At 40.7% G+C, this 23,734-nt stretch overlaps 1 protein-coding gene across 1 annotated transcript in view; it reads right to left on the minus strand.

The window, feature by feature from the left end:
* Nucleotides 1-1,776: 1,776 nt before the first annotated feature.
* The window catches only part of LOC148039835 (uncharacterized), a 107,893-nt gene continuing 85,935 nt past the window's right edge, over nt 1,777-23,734 (minus strand). Inside the window, exons 2-3 of the mRNA XM_087662358.1 lie at nt 5,544-7,188; nt 1,777-2,562 (exon numbers count right to left, since the gene is read on the minus strand). Of these exons, the coding sequence (XP_087518484.1) occupies nt 2,249-2,562; nt 5,544-7,188 (1,959 nt within the window). The 3' untranslated portion in view covers nt 1,777-2,248. The remainder of the gene's footprint in view (nt 2,563-5,543; nt 7,189-23,734) is intronic.

Consider the following 23,734-nt stretch of genomic DNA (forward strand, 5'->3'; position numbering starts at 1 on the left):
GAACTACAGGAGATATTGAATGACGCCCACAGAGAATTCAAAGCATATGATCAATGCAAAAGCGAACCTTGGAAACCTAATGTGGCTATTTTCCTGAAAACTGACACAAGCATATTACTCAACTCAGCTCCTTGGCAAAGTTTCACATACATATTTGAGATACAGAAGTTATTATTTAATGTAAGGATGAGCCTCTCCACTACATTCATCTCATATCCAAGCATGGATAAGTTTACATGGTGCAATCGGATAGTTTCATTTACTCTCAGTGCCTTTGCATGAAAGCTGGACACTTGGGGCCCACACTGCAGCGAACCTTGATCCACTCATGACAGGTTTGTGCCTGATAATACCACTTATTGCCTCATGTTTAGGAGAATCCCTTCCAATCTTCGTGCAGAGGAGCAGATATGATAGATAGTGGCATCACTCCTTGCATGGTTTCGTTGTCCAATCACTACTTGGTCAAAGAAGCTTGGACAAGTGACTTCTGTGTGGTACCTTCCCAAGCTTAGAATCAGCAATGTGGCTTCATCACAATTGACTATAATGCATCTAAGAATTCTTAGTCATGAGGCTAGGCATAATGCATCTAAGACTTATTTGTCATGGACTAGGTATTTGAAGATACTACCAGCAGCGGAACTCCTTCTAAACCTCTGAATAGGAACATGAGCACAGGATATTAATAATAGTGGGGCTGTCAATTATAATCACATCATCATCACAAGTCTTTCACATGAAAAGTAAAATAAGGCTAAAGTTCTCATACCATTACATCATGACCAAAATGGTGAGCCTAGCAGTTAGACGCAACCAGAATACTGTATGCTCCAGTACACTGCATTGTGTATTCCCTATCAGTTGATGATCTAGGTGTCTCTTGCTCTTTCACAGTTGGAATTCTTAAAGCCAGTCTTAAAATCATAAATCCTTCCTTGATTCAGTGTAGCTTTTCACTGAAGATCAAGAGTTTGTGGAGAGAAAAATCATAGATCCTTGATCCAGTGTAGCACTTCGGCAAAGATGAAGAATGTGTGTGTGAGAAGTGTCCAAACAATATATATTACCATTATACTCTTCAAATTTTGGAGAGAGAAAAAATACATAAAAAGACTAAGTGTTCGCTACATAGCAAGCATTGATAATGTGGTGAGTCTAGGGAAATACTTATAAGAGTTTATATGAACCGATCTTAAGATGATGCCCTAGATATCAAACTGATAATTTTGAGGCTATCCACTGATGATATTAACATAGTACAAAACTGCATCTTAGAGCTGACAAATAGAAGGGCTAGACACTATGAACATTCTAAATAACAAGTATACATTAGAGACCACTGCCTATAACAACTTCAGACTCTCTATCTATAATCAGTGTGCGTGGTAATTCAAGTGAATTTTTGAAGATCCAAATGGTGATCTTCCTATGAGGAAACCTTATTTCACAACATTAAAAAAACAGGAGGTTCCATGCACCATGATGTGTTTGAGTCATGCTCATTCCAAAAACGACTCCCAGTGCAGTCATTCCAAGGTCACATTTCCTGTATACCTTTTGTAGGATCTAGGTCCTTCCTTGGTCCACTATGGACCTTGATTGAGGATTGAGTGTGTAGTGTAATAAAGGACAAAATTTAATCATAACAGGCACACGCTTGTTTCAGTAGATTCAATGTATCACTCCCAATGCCATTATTGTACTTAGGGTCTAAGAATTATCACAATCTTCCCTAAAGAAAGTGTTGAAAAACCTCAACAGCACAATTTCTAGTCATTGAGAAGCTTATATCATGACAGTAAGAAGCCAAAGTGTTGAGCCATGGGGCATGTAAAATTTCTTGCCAAATGAACATTGATCCTGTGGTTTTTCATAGTCATGACAGCAATGTGGTTCACAATGTATTTGATTCCATGACAGTATGGAGCCAAAATGTTGACCCATGGGGTGGGCACGGATAATTGCTTCATAAAGGAGGATTGATCCTGTGGTTTCATTCATGATCATGGCAGCAATGTGGTTCCCATTGTATTTGATTCCACTTTGTTAATGTATTACTTCTGTATATGTACTGTTCAACTCTATTAGGCAGAAATTGTGAATTGTGCACTGTCACAAGTGAAGTTAGAAGGTCCACATATTGGCTGACATCAAATATTTTGTCAGGTCAGGTTGAACCTTTGCCTCTCTTCCTACGAGTCTGTGAGACAAAATTCAGGTGGGATCTGAAATTACAGCAACTACATTAGAATGGGCCAGGGAGACCTTCCTTACCTCCTAAAAGGGCATTTCCAGGAGCCCCATAGATATCAATGAGGGCTGAGCTTAATGGCGCACTTCTTCCACCCAATTGGAGCTCAGCAACACCTGATGCAACATTCCATCCCTTGTCCGATCCCTGATCGTAGAGAAAGCCCTTGAAAACCCGGCCAGCAATTTTGACCGTGGCGCGGTATGCATATTCATCTTGTTCATCTGGGACCCCTGTCAACCTCACACATTTGAATACAGCTTGCGTCCTAACTTCCGGAGGTAGTAGACCTCCCCTGAATCTGGCTTCTGCAAAAGGAAATTGGATGAGAATCTCTCTCTCTCTCTCTCTCTCTCTCTCTCTCTCTCTCTCTCTCTCTCAGAGTGGATAATGGGATTTTATTAACTGTACCATATCCTCCAGTTATAAGCCTGCAAACGCTTCATATAAGCAGGTTGGCTAGGTCTAGAAATTGATGAATAACTCTGACATAAACTACCTTCACAAAAGCGTTTGTAATAGACAATTCAATCCTTGGCCCTTGAGGTTGCAATTTATGGGATCTCCCGTGTCTTCCAATAGGGATGCACTCACCATAACATGAAGATGAGGATTACGACGATGCATGGTAACAAAATGTTCAGATGATGATTAAATTGATAGATAATTATAAAACATAGGCTCTCCTTTGTACATTCTTAAGGATTAAGGATGCTGTAACTACCGAAAGATTTTAATTTGTCAACTTTATTCCGCTAGAAGAGAGAGGATTACCAATTTAAATAGACCTTTCCATTGTTACAAGTCGTTGTGTGGGTGTTATCACAGTTTATTTTACAACTAATAGAAAACAAGGGGTTATATTTAAAGAAAGATCTTGTAGGTTGTTCATTTTTAAAGAGAAATGTACTGACTACAAAGCGCTTAAAAATAGTTATTTTTCTAGAGCACATGAGCATATAATAGTCTGTACTTCGATATTACTTGTCCTCCAAAATTCCAAGGTACGTTAACAATTCTCTCACAGCTCCATGTAGCTTACAAGGCAACGCGTGAAGCAAAATACACAACCATTGGTACTCGTGCGAATAGAAGGTGAGCTTTGGTGACCTAATGGATCTTTAGACAGACATGATATGAATACACTGAGCTTGCTTCCAAACTCGTGTCTTTATCCTGATGCATGTAAAAACTGCTGCTCAGTGTGTCCACAACAATATATGAAGCTTCCAATTTGCCAACTGATCAAATACTGCATCATGCAGCTGATGAGGAATGGTGGGTAGACAAAGCCTGAAGTTCGGCTCAAAGTCCAGTCAGCTCATGATTTATGAGCGATGCGAGCCAAAGATCTGTCTACTTAGAAAGGAATATATGTAGAAGTTGAGGTCAATGGTCTGATCAAAGCAGAGAGAAAGAGAGAGAGAGAGAGAGAGAGAGGCCCAGATGAGAATATTATGGTGATAAAAGCATGTATGGTTCTTATGGTATACATAATACTGGATTGAGTATTCATATTTTGAAATTAGATTCAAAATTTCAATTAGGAGAGTTGGTGGGAGAGATCATGCAGGCAGCAGGAGATCCCAAAAGTTGCGGAGAAGCACGTGCTGGGCTTCACGTGCTCTCTCTCTCTCTCTCTCTCTCTCTCTCTGTGTCTCTCTCAGAAAGAGTGTTTTCCTGCTTGAGAGTGAGCGCCCAACCCAGCCAGCCAGCCATCGTGGTGCTCCTGTGTCACGTGTTTGCTTGCTTGCCTTTCTCGCTCCCCCATAACAACACTGTTATATATATATAAAGACCCTGCCACGGCTCTCTAGAGACTATAAAATCATCATGCATATATAGATTATCTTATGCCGTATCTCATGATCCCCCTCTCACTCGACAGCCTCCTACTGTAGCTACCGGCTCCTTTCAAGTTTCAAGGGAATGTATCGTCCCAGCAAATACACCGTCACCGTCATGATTGCAATCCTCCTTTGCGAATCTCTCCCCTACATTTTTTTAATACGTACTTAATTCATTGTCCAGTCTCTCTATTGGTTTTACCTCCATAAATTGTTGGGTTAATCCAACGATCCAGCGCTCCACATAACCTCCATCCAACGATCCAGCGCTCCACATAACCTCAGCTATCGTACTGCAATCCCCGGTGGCATTATAAGCCATGCAAGCAAGGTAAAACCCTTTACGTGATCGACAGTTCATATTGGTCTCATAAGTCAATTATCCAAGAAATTAAACATGAATATAGCGGACAGTGAGTGGATAAACATGCAGAAATTATGTTGAAAAGCCATCTGAAAGATTAATTCATAGATAATTGATTGATCTATTACACTCGGCATTCATGAACACGCAAGCTATGGCAAATTAGGTGAAAACGTAGCGAAAACTCGACGAAAATATGATCGTAGTAAAATAGGTTATGAATAGAGTGACATGGAGCTAGTTAATCTCCAACACGCACGGTAATTAACACCGTAATAGACGGGCTTGATAGATGAGCGTATGATTGATGATTTTCGGAGTTGAACGGAGTGAGGTCATGTTATCATGTGATAGTAGAATCCTCATGTGGCAAACTATGGTAGAAAATATTTATGGCATTATAATTGGAGTTAGCAACCATGGAATGGCGGGGCAGACTCCATATGATGTGATATCATAGAGATCCTCAAGTGGTAAACTATGTTAGGGATTCTTCATGGCAGACGTGGAGTTATTACCATGGGGGCCATCGCATAAGCGGTTATCAGCATAGATGAAATTACTATCGTGGAATAGTCTCGAAAGCAAGAGCTCTTGGTAGGGAGCCATGGCATAGGTGAAGCTACTACCATGGAGTAGTCTTAATAGGATGAGCTCTTGCAACAAGGAAGCCAGCCCATACAGAGCTTGTTGGAGTGTGTGTTGGGGTCGGGGGGGGCGGCGGCAGACCGGCAGGGACCATTAATGGGTGTAACCTTCTTGCCATCCTTGGTTACCCATTGCAATGGGTAAATGGCAACAGTCGTGGAAAAGCTTGTGATGGCTTGAGAGTTAAGAGACAAGAGAGAAGTATCGAATACTTGGTTTCCCATTATAACAAGCTAGGTATCCTACAAGGTCTCTTGCAAAAGATCACGGCGTTGTTCCATGTGAGGGGAAAATTGTCTAAAAGGGCCAATTAGAGCTGGGAGAAATGAAAAGCAGCATTGCATGGTGGATGGTTCGAATGGATGAGGGAACTAGGGTTTCTCGAGAATGAGAGAGAGAGAGAGGGAGGGGGGATGTGTATGAACAGTACCGTATTGCTGAGCCGAGTTGAAATCCGAGCTGCGAGGGGGCGTTCCAGTAGAGGTCGAAGTGTACGACGTTGCGGCCGCCTGCGTGGCAGTCGCGCCCGGTTGCACGCCCATGGGGCCCATGGCAGCGGCCGCCACGTGGAGACCGGCGATTGGTTGCTGGTGGTGGTGGTGGTGGAGCTGGAGGGCCAGGTGGCGCGCGCGCTTGGACTTGGGCATGGGCTGGCCGGCGACCATGGCGGCCAGCTCAGCCTGCTGGCGCTCCCGGCGCTTGGCGGCTGGGACCCACGTGCTCTTGATGTGCGTGGGGCAGTCGTAGCCGCGGCTCTTGCAGCACGTGCGGCAGCGCACGTGAATGCAGTCCTTCTTGGCCTGGTTGCCGCAGTCCTGGCACGCGATGGAACCGCTGGACGACCTCTGCCTGGCCGATGAGGCCATCATGAGGGCAGCAGCGTGATGATGATGATGATGAGACCCCTGCTGCTGCGCAACGTTCATCATGCTCATGCTGGTCGCCTGATGGACCACCATATGATGCTGCTGCAACTGCATCAATTCATGATGCACCTCCTGCTGCTGATTATGATCATCTTGCTGCATATGATGATGTTGATGATGAGACAAGTTACCATAGTTATCTGATCCAGCTTGATTAGCCGCTTGTCGATTGCTTAACTGCAGCAACTGCTCGTCCATATCGTCCTCTCCTGCCGCATTCGGCCTCTTCTTATTCATCCCTTGATCCATACTCACTAGCTCCACACTCTCATTATTATCCTCCTGACCTCCCCTTACCCCTGGATTTTCACCCTGATTACTCAATTTGCCTGCCGTTCTGCTTAACACCCCCACAGCCGGCCATGCCTCACTCTCGCTTTGATTATCCGGCCTCCTCAGCACTGTCGCTGTAGTAGCCACTGGCAACGAGCTGCTGTTTGAATGGGTCACTCCCCCACTCCCTTCTCCTTCATCCTGATGATGCTGCTGATGAATTTGATCATCCCTGCTGATCAGTCTCACTTCACCAGCCCCACCTTGCACATGATAAGCTACAAAATTAGTAGCTGCAGTAGCGAGAGCAGCTGGCCGAGCTGAAGCTTCTTCTTGTCTTCTGATAGCAGCTAACCTATGAGCATAAGCGAAGCTAGTCTGATCATTAATATAATCTTCATTGGTACCGCCTCTAGCTGCAATGATGCTTCTCACATAATTAGGATCATTAGGGCTCAGCGAGCTGAGAATTAGTCTCTGATTGGCAGCAAAGAGTGCAGCTGCAGTACTGGAAGCCACATTCAGGCCGACAGCAGCTGGATTGAAGATACCCATGGCGAGCGGATTGCCGTCTGCGGTAGTATTACTAGGATCGAAGGAAGCTGGTAGCTGGAAGCCATAGCTCAGAGGCCTGTATTCCCACCCTCCTCCTCCTCCGCCACCACTAGCTGCTCCTCCAGATGTAGAAGCGATTTTATCCACTGGTCTCTGATCGAAATGGGAAGCAGAAGAGGAGCCACCATTAAAGCCCAGGGAGAGATCGCGCTCTATGAGCTGCAGGCTCGTGCTGATGGTCCCTGTCGAGCTGGCTGCTGCAGCTGCCGCCAAGTTGGCCCAATCGGATGGCGGGTTGCCAGCCACGTCGGCACCGGCTGGCTATAATCCAGGGCTGCTATTGGTGCAGAGAGCGAGAAAGCGCCTGCTGAAAGGAGTTGCAAAAAGGTCGCCAAATTTAGAGGAGAAGTAGTAGTACTCGCTTCTCGAAGGCAATCATAGACACGAGCTATGTCTCCTTCGTAGGCTTCACGTTCCCCTTTGGGATAAAATGTCAGCGACTGCTTTGGAGGCTGTGCTCTCTCTCCCTCACTCTCTCTCTATTCCTGCAGGTATTACAATTCAGCAAGCTAGGGTTTCCTATCTCATATTTCTCTGATAGGGTTGTTGAAATCAAGCCTGTGGATGAGATAGCGAAAGAAGAAGAAGAAACTAAGGCTGTCTTAATCTTCTCTTAGCATCTCTTGTGAGAGAGGGAACCACAGTACAGAGAGAAAGAGCTGCTCTCCTTAGACCTCCTGCCCTACTCGCATTATCTCTTCCCCGGCGTATTCAGATCTGCATAGAGCACACACACAATCATTTGTCTTATTAACAGTTCATTTTATTTGTCGCTTCCTTAAAAGCTTCCATTGAAACCCTTTGTAGAAAAGCTTAAAACCACCCTTAAAAAGGCATCAATTGTTCCCCTTAGAATTAGTTCCTTAAAAGCTACAATAATTTCTCCACTTTGGCAAAAAGAAAAGCTGCATACAGTGTCAAGCAGAGAGCAGCCTACCTAGAAAATCAACTCTTGGGATTGCTGAAAGGCCAGAGAGTAGGCATCGCTTTGGTTGCTGCAAGAAATCATGGAGTTTGAGTGGTTGCTAGAGAGAAGGGGGGAGGGATAGGAAGATAAGAGATACGGTTAATTCAATGTTGGGAAAGCCTATGTAGCTGCAAAAACCAGCAAGTGATCAAAGAGGACGTGAAGTGATGCAGTAACTATGCTAGGTGTCCCAAACAAAGAGGTTTGGGGAACCGAGATAACATGTATGCAGTGCGCTGAGACGGCTTATGATGATCTAGAGCTATGAGAGAACCTAAACCATTTGTCTGTCTGAAGAGGGAAAGACAGGAGGCAACCTACAAGGAGACATGGAAAGAGAAACAAGAACTACCAGTGCCAAAGTCAGTAGCAACATCTCACCCCATAGCAAGTTAGTTCTGGCAGAGAAGTAGATGCATAGTCAATCCATATATAGCCTGTGATAGGAAGCCCTACAGTTTCAAAACTGCTGGATTTTGCTTCTGCGGAAGCCGATGAGTAAGAAGATTAAGAGAGAGAGAGAGAGAGAGAGAGAGAGAGAGAGAGGGAGGGGTAAAGGGATACCTGTAGCCCAGACCCCAAAGGCAAAAAAAGTAGCCTACTGTTTTGAAGCTCCTAAAAAAACAACTAAAAATGCTTTGTGAGGAAGCAAGTGATATGATGATTATGATGATTAGAAGTGGAGGGGATGATCTTTGCGTGGCTGATGGCGTAAACAGTGAAGCCACATAACAAGTATGAGAGAAAGACAGAGAGAGGGGGAGGGAGAAAGAATTAAGTAATGCAGAAAAGAGGAGCCTTTACAAAGTGATGGAGATTGATGAGAGGACCTGCGATGAGATTGATGGTCTATACCCGAAAGAAGAGGATGGGGTGGTGCAGTTAATTAATCACGTCTAGCCCGAGTTGATGTGCTCTTAATCCCTTGTTAATCAGCTTGTCAAGAGGCGAGCTCTGAAGTTCTATAGAGAGAGTGTGAGTGAGTTTGCAATAGGTTTGAACTTTGAAGATGAAAGAACCATCGACACTAAAAAGCATTGACGAAACATTTTAATAATGGTAGAAGAGGAATATGTATGTCTGTATGTTTTATGATGTGTCTCCGGGAGGGGAGAGAATTTTGAGGTAAGAGATCAGTTTCCAAAAGTCACTTTACTCAAGTACCTACAAACATTACAACTACAAGCCTACAAAGCGTGATTGATGCTTTTCTTCCCATCCCATGTTTCTTCCTAGGTTGCTTTGTGACTTGTCTTCCCCCGTTTCATGCCATCGTGACACCATTTCAATAACACCCTCTTGACTCTCTCTACTAAGCCATCTCCCTTCTAGGAGACCACAAATGTTTACATATGTATATCATACACATCTTTTACTTCATGACTCATCTATCTTTACATGCATCACATCTTGTCACATTAAGTCGACCCACAATGACCATATTCCTTTTCCATCAAGCAGCATATTTTCTTTTTTGGATCTTTCAGTCTGGAGTATCACTGATCAAGGCTTATCATCCTCGATATGGAGATCTATTATATGATGAATATTAAATACATGTGCAAGAAATCTTCTATATTTGCAAGGACAAGCCAATAATTTCAATTGATTGAGGGCTTTTGAGGTACCCTTCCTAATTATTTGATTAATGTTGCTCCCAAAGATTGACCATAGGTACAGTATGATACCACTAGTGTAAGGGAAGGGGGTGTTGGTGTAAAATTACACGTGTAACAAATAAAATATGAGTAAAGAATAGGTAAATTAGAGAGAATAACTGCGAGTCCAACCACATAATGAATCTTAGATAGCTATCTAGGTAGATCCTAAGCGAAGAGAGTTAAAAGTTGCTAGATAATCTATGTTTGGCGAATGCATGCAGATGGTTTTGGGAGGGTTATCTTTTTATAGCCATGAAGGTGGTAGGACAACATGACCAACATATCATATTATTAACCCTCCGTAGTGGACTAAGGAATATTCTAGGAATATTTTATTTTCTATCGTGCTAAGGACACTACCACATATAGGGGCTACCTCAACAAACCTTAGGACTCAAAAATAGGGGTCCTTGATCATACCTCCCACCCTTCCCCCCCAACTTGATGTAGTGAGTCTCAAGTTGCTACTAGCTTAATTGCTATCTAACCCATAGGCAAGACCCATATAGGTTGTTTTTTTACCATTTGGTTGCACAAACTTCATTTGAGATGGTGATTATGATCAAACTATTGTTCCATCTCACACACCTCTTGTCCTCACAATGACATCCTTACGATTTTGAACAACATGAATCCTTGGTTGCACCTCATAATGGTAAGGTATTAAGCATATCTAATACCCCTCTCCATGTTCACATGTATGTGAGCTACTTCCTTGGGCCAACACCGAGTTCCTAAATATGAACTTGAGTACCTTTGTCAGATACTTCTCCATTGTCTTTCATTTGGATAATAGATCGACTCCACTATTCCATTCTCAATAATCTAGTTATGCACTTCGTGATACATAATCTTTATATGTTTGGTTTGGTCATATGCATACAGAACACTAGATTTTTAATAGTGATTATGAATCTTTGACTATCACACTGTACTAGTTGAATTTTTCTTCATGCACTCTCACATGTCATAAGATTCTCTTCAACCACACTTCTTCACATGCAATAAACCAAGCTACCTCAAGCTTGGGAGAAGATATTACCTATTGGTTGTGCCTTAGTCTTTTGGCCCAAGGGAAAGGTTGCATTACAACAATAGGCCCAATATCAACATTTAAAGACACGGAATTTGTCATGGAAAAATGTTTCCCTTTTGTTGCTATTATCATCACTATTTTTGTTGCTAGAAAACCATCACTATTGTTGTTAGTAAAAGCGTCGATATATAGTGATGCATATACTAATGTAAATAGCAACGGAAATAGCAATGGTTGTAGTAAATTTGTGATGCTAATAACAAATACTACATGTAAAGGTTTTTACATAAATAAAGATGGTTATAGATTTTAAAAAAAAGATGATAGAGCTACATATTGTTCATAATTCATTTGCAATCTAACATATAGCTAAGTTTCAAAAACTATACATCATGATTTGCCAAAAACAAGGAATCCATTGATTGAATGTACAAATAAGTACAATGATAATATCACATTTATATTACTATAAAAACTATAGGAAAGAACAACAAAAATAGGGAAAACTATCTATAAAAGTCACTCAAAGTGAGGTGCATACAAGAGAGAAAAAATGATATAAAGAAAGCTAAATGTGATAAATCAATAAAAGTATGTATGGAGCACAAGGCCAGAAAAGAGAAGAGTGCTCCATGAATCCAAGCTCCATCTAAGCCAATTGTCATCCCATAGCTCATCCCTATGTAGTGGATCATCAAACGGAGTCTGCAACATAACCAAAGGTCAATCCAGAGTAGACAATGCATCACAAGAACTAGAAATTTGCTATATTAAAGAGACATAGTGTGTTGAATTGCTAGGCATATATAGCTTGTGGATAAGTAGTTAGCCCATGTCTTTTCACATATTGTATCTCCAAGCCTATAGGATTGCAATTTATAATGGAGTATTGCAATAAAAAAGACAGAGTATTGTTAAGATTAAGTTATTACTATAGGCAACGGATGAAATAAGAAATTTAAAAGAACTAATAGAGGACTTACAAAATTTTCCAAACAGGCATTGTGGTTGCCACTCCCAAGGTGATGAATAACTCTTGTCTCCAACGTGCCCTCGCTACCTCTCACTACTACCGCCATCTCCTTAGAGAGTCCACGGTCTCCTCTCTGAGCTTCCTCCACTCCTCTTGATCTAGCCACTAGAGCTTCCCTACACCACTCTTTAGTGCCTTTCATACATCTGGCTATATGTGAGAAATGTAGGTGTATATTAGCTCCATTATCCATCTTGTGGAGAAATGATCAACCACCATATAAGGTATTGGAAAATTGGAAACTCCTCATGCAAGGATGCTATTATGTATCTTACTACTCTCTAGTACATTTTTTCAGTGTTCCAATATATTGTGCCTTAAAATATACTAGCACAACTTGTACATATGCATAATCAATCTCTTATCCTCATCATTTATGTCTATGGGAGAAATGCTCTACTCCATCAAGTATCCATAATCTGGTGGGATATGTCTAGAACATGTCCTCTCCTACTTATGGCCACACTCTTGAGCATAACTAGAAAACTCGTGTATATCTAGTATACCTATAGGAGTGGCACCCATAGATGATTGAACAAACCCTTGCATCACAACAGTGGAAGTACCTATAGGTGCATGCTCAGGTAAGTTACTTATGAATATATGTGTGCATCACATGGGTTCAAAATAAGGTATTTTTAAAATGCCATTTTTATACATTTTTACATATAGAAGGGTGTAATATAACAAGGTTATTCACAGATTGAATAGAAAAGGGTTATGTTTTATTCAAGAAAAAATCACAGATAAGGATATTTATAAGTAGGCCTTGAACGCACGTGATGTAGATGATATACATGTAGTAGCTTACACAAGGGTGCATGCATGCCGGTGGGTGATGGGTATCCGCTCAATCGACAAGCGGGAGACACTACATTGGTGTCTCTATAGCAAGTACCAAAGCCACTCTCTCTAAGAGTATGATGGGAGCAAGGAGTATCAACTGGCTATGGAGTCCTAGCATTTATATTTCCGTAACACCCCCGAGGATGAGGAGGAGAGGAAGTGCTCGATTCCCCAATGTATACACCACAATGATAACCTCCATCAATCAAGCAAGGCATGCTTGAGCCACCTCCCTCCGTGGCCAACTTGGAGCACCCACTCTACTTGTTGGAGATGGACACATTGGAACATGCTAAAGAAGAACATCTATATATCAATTAGCACAACTTTGCATTTGCTATGTCCTTGAAGCACACCATGTGATCTAGAGGCATATACATGCAAATATCTTGCAACCTCTCGTCTATGTACTATTGGCACAATAAAAACCTATATCTATGGACTTGCAAGTAACTTTTAAAAGCATACAATAAAGTACCAACATAAGGAATAAGAAAATAGTCAATGAATTTGACAACAAGCAGACGTAAATATGATCAACTCTATGGCTCTATAACTTCATCTTGGCATAGCTCGACAGACACTAAAAGCCCTATACAAAGGACTTCACAAAAGAATAGTTGATTTTTCGCTCGAAGAATTATTGTGCGCATGTCTCCTCCGCTAGATTGCATGTGCTTGTCTCCTTCACATGTCCTAAACCCTTCTCATCCTCCACTTCTTTCAAGTTGTTCACCCCTACCTGTATGCTCTCCACTTCCACACTAGGGATATTGCTTTCATTATATACTCGAACCATCTAAGGTGTTAGGGCACAATGTAGGGTAAAGTGGCCAATAAAGTAGCACTTCCCAAAAGCAAAACACACCCCACTCCAATTAAGTGATTATTTTGCAAAAAAGATGTATCATTTTTAGCCCATTCAACATTATGATAAAACTTTTGTCATATTACACGTAAGCTTAACATGAGTAAGGAAATCAGGCCACATAATTTTTTTAATACTTCAAATTTTGTAAAGCCTTAAAACAATGCATCCTTAAGTGTCATTCTATTGGCCCCAAATTGTCACTATTTTGTGAACCCTTCAAGGCTACTTGCTAGAAACATCAAAATGCCCATTTTTTAAAGAAAGATGCATATGATATATAAGGCTTAATTATTAAAAAATATTTATTACTTGGACAAAAATAGCTATAATTGAGGATTGTTAGATGACACTCTATTGTCTCCTTTATCATATAACCAACAAGGTTGTTGCGGGTTAGGGTAGAAGATTACCTACATGGAATCAATATTCTATTGGCCCCTCATTGTCACTCTTTTGTGAACCCTTCATTTATAACTAAGCCTACTTTGCTAAAAACATCAAAGTGCCCCAAAGTTTTTTTTAAAAGCTCCTAAAGAAAAATATTTTGATTTTGAAAAAGTATTTATGTAATTTACTTTGAAAAAAAAGTTATAACTAAGGAATTTAGATGACAATCTATTGGCCTCTTTATTAACCAATGAGGTTGTTGTGGGTTAGGATAGAAGATCACCTATATGGAATCAATTAAGAACCTGTTGCAAAATAAAATGTATTTGTGGCCTTCATTTTTCTAAATTAAAATATTAAAAAATCTATGCATCTATTCACAGTGACTTGACAAGAGAAATGTGTCTAGCAAATCATTCTAACCTCTCTCACAATCTAAACCCAATAATCTAGATGGTCCTTGTTTGAACAGTTGCCCCCACTCCTTCCGATACCACTTTAAACCATTGCATATTAAGTATGACTATGGAGAAGCTATGATAATCTACTGAAGTCAAACTTTGCAAGTTGCCAAATTAAGTAGTCCTATATGAAAGTTTTCTGCCTATCAGGAAGAGACTGAGTATGGTGGTGGATGTAATCTATTGTATGTGACATATGCTTCAATAGAGTTGCATAAAGATGACATGTGGATATTCACAAAATGGAAGAGGATCAGTATCTGCAAAAAGAGAAATACAGAAGAGGTCAATCCACTAGTGTAGTTGGTAAATGATGAGCAGATTGACAAAGATAAGGAAAAGGAAATGGCAAACATTCAAGATGCAACTGAAGATGAGTTGACATATGAACTTGGAATGCTAGGTGGATTTACAGAGATCATAATGTTATATGAGCTATCAATGCCAAGGATGGATACTAAGGGATACATGCAAGATGGGATGTTTGTGCTCTTTATGCCTTACGATCCGGGTGGGAGTAGTTGAACTCGCAACATGAAGATAATAGGTGTTCGGGTTTTTGATCCTACTGGGCTACATGTATGGCATCTTCGGAGGGGACGTAGTTCAAAGGGGGTGGATGTCATATGATTTTTGACATAGATTGTGAAAGTGGGACCATACTTTGTCTTGTGGAAGAGTTTATGCTTTGTCTATAGAATGGTAAGTGATAAACTTCTTGGTTATTGGACTTCTCTATCTTGCTCATTATCATGATAATAGGAGTTAGTCAAGTAGAGTCTTGGAAGTTAATGACCATATGGCATTAAGTAGTGATTAGTAGTCACTTAAGTGACTTGTTTTGCAAGCTACATGGTGCAGAATGAGGAATTTTACAAGAAAACCATTCAGTACAAATTTAGGGGCACCAACATGACTAGTTAGGAGGCTGTTGTCCAATGTGGCCACACAAAGGTGAAGACGATGGCATGCTAACTAGGAGAGGACACAAGGGAAATGTTGGTAGAAGAGCCAAGAAAGAAAGTGGGCTGGATACTCATGCATTGTAGAGGAGAGAGTAGAGTATTGGGACTATTTTAAAACAAGGAAAAATAGGGAAGAGAAGGTAGCAAGATGTCCTTGAATATCTGCATTTGTTGCAAGGTCTTTGAGAAGATCTCTCACTTGATTCTTAGTCTTGAACATCTAAGGGAGCCTTTATTAATCATCAAAGAGGAGTTTTGATGGGTTTATGGTCTTTATATGGACTAGTTTGGATTGTGAATAACAATCAAGAATAGGGTAGTAAGCTAAAAATCAAGATTTGATGCTCAAATAGGGATTCTCTTGAGTTCTACTACTTAATTCTTGATATATACCTTTAGTAAACATAGTATAGACAAGTGTTCGGGGCAAAGGCGCCACCACCTAGCTGCTCGTGTATTACTACGCTGATAGTACTGGTGCTTGCACACTGTAGGCGGCAGGTGCTTCTCACCATCACTTTATTCTTTATTATTTTATTGACAAATGAATAAAGGGAAGGCCGATCACACATTGTGACTGTTGGATTTCCCACATCGTGAGTCTCTCTCTCCCTCTCTCTCTCTCTCTTGCTCTCCTGCCATAGCTCTCTCGTGCAAGCTTCAATCCTTCTCACCTTTCAACTAGTATCATAGTATGGTTGCTTGAGGATTGGAGCTTGTTCCATGACTCATTCAGCATTCATTTAAATCCCTACACCATTGGTTCTCACTCTTAGCAGCCATATCTGACTCCTTCGAACTTCGATCACTCTGCTGCTTCTTGAGCACCTACCCAGTCCTTTTGAGTACCCTCAGGGCATTCCTTCAAAGGTATTGAAGCATTATTTTGAGTTTTTATTTCAAATTGCATGGTATAGCAATAAGGGGCAGCCATAGCTCCAACCATTGGAGCTCCCCCATTTCATATCTCGGCTCCTACCTGATTAGGCTTGACAAGGCTTTGTGTAGGCCTTCTTTAGGTCCTACTTGAGCCCCCCTTTTACCCCATCATTGCCACATGGACCAGAAACATACTCAACAACATCAGCCCTATTTGGGCTAGCTTGAATACCTGTAAAAATTCAATTTTTACTTCAGCCCTCCCCTGGCACTCATTGATAGCTTGAAAACACTTCATTTGGCACTTGGGAACACCCCCTTAATGCTCGACATTGGTGGTTATCATTGGCATTGATTTGTGGATTGATTTATCTTAGACCAGGACTATTTGCCACAATCCACAGGTAGCCACAAATAGTGTTACATCAGCACTTTATGTTTATGCTTAGTTGGCATTGACATTTGATGCTTGATTGGTCCTAAATGGTCTTTGAATGTTAGCGGAATGTATGCCTATTGATTGGCCATTATTTGGAGATCATTTAATGGCCTGAAATACTCAGCTTTACACAATAAATCACTACTATACACTCCAGGGCTAAAGCTTATTTAGTCACTTTATGCTTTGCCTATTGGTCACGGGTGCTTTTCAAGTGTTTCATATGACTATTGGGATGCAAATGAAGGTTGGAAAATGCTTTGGATGGTTTCAGAATGTATTTTGAGACTTTTTTGAGATCCGTATTGGTTGGAATTTACTTGACATTGGTCTACACTGGCATGCTTTGTGGCAGAGGTTATACTTATGGTCTATGTATGACCCGTTGGTACATGATTGATGGTTATGTTGCCTACACATGCTAGTTACATTGTTTGGACTTGAATGCTATTGGATATTCATTTGGGCTTGAATTTGGATATTTTTGAGCTTATTTTGGCTCATCAAAGATTGATTGGGATTGTCTTCATGACAATATTGGATGTTATCATTGGATACTTGACCGCTCATATGCTCTAGATGTCTTACTGATGTATGATCTTGGATACTCCATCACTGGTGCTCTTACATGCTTTTTTTGAGCCTATTTGATTGACACTTATAGCTTTTATGCCAGTGGGAGCGTCTTTATACAATTATTAGACATTCAGCAGTGCGGGTTATACATATTAAGCTTTTGGATCTTTGAGACTGGGATCTCCTCATGGATGATGTATGGTTGATATACCTTGGTCCATGTAGATGTACTTGGGCTAATTCGGCTTTATATTCAGTGAGTAGACACCAACTTGTGTCAGGTCTTGGCAGTAGTATATACATTTCGCCTTGTTGATTGGGGAGTATAGCGACTTTACTGATGGACTTTGTCGGGCATGCTTGGGTGTTGGCTCATGTCAGTTTGTTGACTATTACTTGTTTATGCCCACTTTATGCTGGTTTTGCATTGATAATAATCATTGATTGACTTTGAATATTAGGGTTTGCCTACTGTCAACTCTCATTATACACTACTGCCATAAATTATAGCAAGCATATATCTCCAGACTAAAATGTATTTTTCATGTTGAATCATCTTGGTTTGATGTATTTTTGATGGTACTTGGTGGGCAGCATCATCAAATACTCGTTTCTTGCCATTTTGCCTTGGTTCTGGTGGTTTTTTTGTCATTTTCTACAATTTACAACAAGCAGTTTTGAACTGTCCACATTGTTTCAGCTTGCAGTATGGCATGTTCTTCCATTGACTATGCTATCTTCAACATCACTAAGCTTGATGATATAAATTATGCCTATTGGAAGAGCCAAGTTTGGCAGGTATTGGTGCAGAAATCATAGATAAAGCCACTAAGGTTGAGTGGAGAGCATCTTGAGACTATGACTAATAACGAATGGATGGAGCTTGATGAGTTATGAAAGTTCACCCTCATCTTGTATGTCACTGAACAGGTGCATTACAATGTGGTTGAGGAAGCACAGAGTGCTTGGCAGCTTTGGCATAAGATCAAGAGACTCTATGACAAGCAAAGTCCTACATGTCAAATGCATTGGCTAAAACAACTTATGGATCTCCGCATATGAAAGAGAATGTGACCATGTCAGCTCATTTGAGCTAGTTTCATGCTATTCTTAAAAACTTGGTTTCGCAGGGCATTGATTTCAAAGAAGATCTCACTCCGTTGTTCTTGCTTGGAACTCTTAATGAGTCTTGGGATGTATTCCACATTTCTTTATGTGCTTTTGCAACTACTCTGAAGCTATCTGATGTTGAGAGCTCTGTTCTGCAGAAAGAGGTAAACTGTAAGAATTTGGATACCTCTCATGTGTCTCATGCTTTGAAAGTTAGAGGCCGATATGATGGAAATGCAAAGAATGACAGTGGTAATGGCCGTGGATGGGATTCATAGAAATCTCAATCCAAGTCGCATGGCAAGTCACGCAGTAAGTCTCGTGGGAGAAATGCAAATCTGGCTTGCCATCATTGTGGGAAGAAAGGCCACATAAGGCCACAGTGTCATGAATTGTGCAATGAAAGGTGCAAAGACAAGGGGAAAGAGAAAGTGTAAGAAAAGTCTTCTAATTACAACATAGTACATGCTAAGTCAAGTGTTAAAATTGAAGAGATCAATGTTATGCAGCCGAGGATAGTGATGGAAAATATATCTTTGCAACAACTTCATCTTGTGCTTCGCATATGTCAAAGATACACTTTATGTATGCACAGTGTTGGCTCTTGGACTGAGATGTGTCCTTTCATGTGACACCTTGACAAGAATGGTTCCATTCATACCATTCCATCTCGCGTTTTGTGCGCTTGTTGGGTGATGATAGGTCTCTTGAGATTGTCAGCATTGGTAATGTTAGGCTGTAGTTTCCTTCTGGCAACAGTTTTGTTATGGACGATGTACGTCATGTACTTGCATTGACATGCAGTCTCATGTTCGTTGGTGGACATCTTGATGACACAAGATATCATGTATCTTTTGGAGACTTTGCATGGAAGATTACGTAAGTAGGCTTGTGCTTGTGAGAGGTGCCAAGGTTGGTAGCCTCTATAACTTAGTTGTTTCTGGATCTATAGTTAATCATGCTTTGTTTGTGGGGTCTTTACCTCATGTATCTCTTTGGCATACCTGTTTGGGTCACATGTCCGTTAAAGGAATGAAAATGCTTTCTGGTTTACCGCCCCTTAACTATTCTCATTTTGATTCTTGTGATCATTGTCTTTATGGTAGGTAGACTAGGTCTACGCATAAGAAGTCTCGTATGTCATTCATGAGTGAGCCCTTGGCTTTGGTACATTTTGATGTTTGTGGGCCCATGCCTTGTCAGTATTTGGGTGGTGCAAAAAATTTTGTTACCTTCATAGATGATTTTTCACATAAGGTATGGGCTTCTACATTACATGCAGAAATTAGAATAATTGATAAGTTGCTTAGATTGCATCTTGACTATGCATATTCAATAAAACTAGTATCTTTGTCAGATGTCTCCATTGATAAATGTGAGGCTTTATTGTCAAAAATGGGTTTTCATGGAAGTGAAGTTCACTTGAGAAAGGATTCAAAATCCTTCTGGGAAAACAAGAGAGCTCTTAGTAGATGTCTCTATGGGGGGGGAGGGTGCAAAAGCTAGACGAGTTCTAAGAAATCATACTAGTAAACAAATGAACGCATTGTGGGAGTGTTGAAGAGAGTTGTGTACAATCACAAAAAATGTGGCTAGCACACCACAAATTGCATTCCTACGAATGGAGGTTTGGGGACACCTTGACATATTTTTAAAAATGATCAAGGAATAAAATATAACATCTAACTATTCGAAAGAGTACAAACACTCAATTATTAATCTTGTTCAAGCAATCAAGGAAGCTTGGGGAGAAAAGGACATTACTTTCTACTTGGTAAGATGGATATAAATTTGAACCTTTTTGCTTTGAAAAAAAGGTTGAATGATTCAAACTAATTATTTCTTGTTGGGTTGTCACACCATATTCTTCTTATTCATGGGCCTTATTTTGTGGAAGAGCAAGGGCCCCTAGTAACTTACAGTAGCCAAGGTATGGAGAAATCTTACTATTAAGCATGTATGTGTTTCTTTCGGAGCACTAGACATGGAGGAGGAGCAAAAAAAACCAATTCCCTTCAGGAGTTATTCAATTGGTTTTTTCAAAGACATGGAATCTAAAATACCGATACTATTTTCAAAATGTTATATACATGGCTAGCTTTTAAGAGCCTTTACATCCTCTTCCTCCTCAGGCATTTTTCCTCTGTAACGTAAAAAATTTCTTATCTTGTATCCAACTATGGATTTGCTATTTGTTTTGTTTGATTCTAAAACATAAGATGAGTATGCAAGGAAGTATCCAGCCCTAGAGGGAGAGAAGCCGGGACCATAACCAAATATTCAAATGGCTATTGTCTTTTCCAAAAACATAACTTTGTGCACATTGTATTGCAAACCTGAGTATCCAAGAAGCCTTGTAAGTGCTTTAACATAGACAATTGGCCATGATGAAAGTGCTATGAAAAACCAATAGAATATTGGGATCAATCCTCGATATGTAATGCCCAAGTGCAACATCCTTTAGGGAACTACAACCAACTCTCGATCCTCCCCATCTGCAATCTCCAACTATAAAATCAACAGTCAGAATGAGAAAAAAAAAGAAAAAATGTATGTGATTCCACAAAAATAAAAAAATCCATTACCATTTGATTTTCATCACTCTCAAGTTTGCTTGGATTCCATAAGCTAATTAATGTCTCCTTGATATCCTTGAGCTCCTTTACATATTCCGACTCCTCCCTTTCAAAATTGGAGATTCCAAGCTTCTCTTGAAATTGGTCAAACTCTTTGTCAGCAACCTGTAGCTCTTTCTCAGCATCTTTAACCTTGCTTAAACATAGGGAAAAAGCATTTGATGCATCTATAGCCCCCGTTGGTATACCGGATGTTGAGGGGTCTCCTGGATATGCCTAGGGGCGTGGACGCAGATGGGAGAGGACCCATCTTAGGCAGACTCCTAGGGGTTATGGATATCTGGTCGATAGTAGGTCAGGAGCTATCATCATGAATGATGAGGGGAGGAGGGTGATGGCTGGCATGAGAGAGTTGTGCCAACAAGTTTTTTGGCACAACGTCTTGGATCATTGGAAGAAAATACCAGAGGGGAGCAAGGACTACATAGTAGCATCCTTGCACGAGGAGTTTCCGGTGCCAGCCACAGTAGATAGATTCTCTACGGGCTGGATGATGGATTGCATGCGTGCATACATGTCACATAGACCATCCGTTGCAAGCAAGACAATCAAGAGTGGGGCTGCAAAGCCTGAGTGGTTAGATGTAGACGACTGGCGCCGACTGATGGAGGAGGCTATAGATTCTCCAGGATGTTGGAGTCAGCAGCGCGAGACGGCGAGGGTACGACTCGAGTCCGGAGTGGTCCATCATCTTGGGAGTGGCGGCCACAGGACATATTTGGAGGACTTTGTAAGTTTTTCTTTTGTTTTGCTTGTTTGTTTTTTTGAAATATTCTTTGTACTGACAATCATGTTTCTAACAGTTAGCATTTTGTTTTCTTTGCAGCACTCCATTACAAATCGCGATCCGACCGGCCTTGAGACTCGATATGCAGAGAGGCATGGTCTCAATGCATTGATCAACCGATTGTATAGACGCGACGGCCCTGTAAGTCACTCATCTTTCTTGTCCGTAGTTACCATGAGATATTTGAATGCATTATTGTATGGTGGATTGATGTGTTGTTTCTTTTTCTGCAGAGTCCGTTCGATGCTCCTTTGCGACGGGACGAGCTTTCGAGGGACGAGGATTTGTAGCTCACCCTTGGATCCCTAGAGCTCACACACCTTTATTTTTAAGTCGTCTGATCTATGTAGACATTTTCTATGTATTAGTGATATCTTGTCATGATTGTACCAATTTCTTTTTATGCGATCATGTATTTATTTCATGTATCAGTTTTATGATTTCAGTATACATTCTTTTTGTTTGCAAGCGCTTTGTACACAGTAGTGCAGAAACTATTTTGTATGGCTCTCATAAAGCACATAATTTTTTTTATCCCTATTACCATCGCTATTAGTGTCGCAAATTTTATTGCTCGCATCGCTATTGTCCTCGCTATGTGCGTTGCAAAACGTTGGTATTAGCATCGCTATTGGCGTCGCATTTAACGTCGGTATTAGCGTCGCTATTGGCATCGCAAATGCGACGCCAATAGCGACGCCAATAGCGACGCCAATATTGACATTTCTATGGTGTCATTAATAACAACACTTTTTGCGACGACGGGGGCAAATTTTGTTGTTTGTATTTTCGTCGCTTTAAACGTCAGTATAAGGCCTATATCTTGTAGTGGCATCTGTGACAACTTTGAATTCCTTGCTTAAGTCAGGGAGTTTTAGAATTGGTGCTGTCATTAAGCTATGCTTAAGTTGATCAAAACTTGATTGTTCTGTGGACGTCCACACTATGGAAACCTACTTTTTCAACAAATTTGTGAGGGGTGTTGCAATTAAGGCATAGTCCTTAATGAAGATCCTGTACCAACCTGTTAATCCAAGGAAGCTACGCACTTCTTTAATAGTAGTTGGTGGAAGCCACTCTTGGACATCCATAACCTTTGTAGGATCTATAGAGATTCCTTCATTTGACACAATAAATCCAAGATATTCGATCTATCTCTTGAGGAAGAAACACTTTTTTTTTCTTAGCATAGAGCTTATGAATCCTCATGGTTTCAAGGACGATGAGAACTTGGGATTCATGATCCCCCTCTTTCTTGGAATAAACCAAGGTATCATCAAAGAAGACAATCACAAAATCATTGAGATATGGTGTAAAAAAGTCCTACATTAGCCTGTTAAAGGTGGCAGAGGTACTAGTCAATCCAAAAGACATTACTGTGAATTCGAAATGACCATATTTGGTGTTGAATTCCATCTTAGGAATATTCTCTTCTTTGACGCGGATTTGGTAGTATCCTGACCTCAAATCAATCTTGGAGAATATTTTTTCTCCCTGTAATCGATCAAGTAACTCGTTTATCCTTGGGATAGGATATTTATTCTTGATGGTTACTTGGTTCAAGCCTCTATAATCAATGCAAAGGCAAAGTGTACCATTCTTCTTCTTTTGCAACATGACTAAAGCCCCGCAAGGAGAACTGCTGAGGCATATGTACCCTTGGTCCAAAATCTATTTGAGTTGTTCCTTTAACTCAATAGCTTCAGAAATGGACATCTTGTAGGGCCTTTTTGCGACTGGTGCAACTCTTAATATATTAACTTAATCTCATGATCCACTTCCCTAGGTAGTGGTAATTCTATCAATTCTTTTGGGGACATATCCAAATACTCTTTTAGCCATGATGATTCTTCATTGGAGTCCTCTACCTGTTCTGGTTTGTTTAGCTTGATTAGATAGATAGGTAATCCTTTTCTTATTCCTTGAGCTATTTGCGTTGCCTTAGCTAGTTGGATCTTTGGCATACCTGCTTCTCCTTGTGTAATAACTAGCTCACCTTTGGGATTCTAAAATGAGACTTGTCCTTTCCCACAATGGATATGAACGTCATTGGGGATTAGCCAATCCATCCCGAGTAGGCACTCATGGACCCCTAGATTCATTACCTTGAACTTAACAGATGTGGACTCGTTTTCGAGTGGCAATTCCACCTT

Source organism: Lygodium microphyllum, chromosome 2, assembly GCF_053477565.2.
Source record: "Lygodium microphyllum isolate KBCC chromosome 2, Lygodium_microphyllum_v1.1.10, whole genome shotgun sequence".
Lineage (NCBI taxonomy): Eukaryota > Viridiplantae > Streptophyta > Polypodiopsida > Schizaeales > Lygodiaceae > Lygodium > Lygodium microphyllum.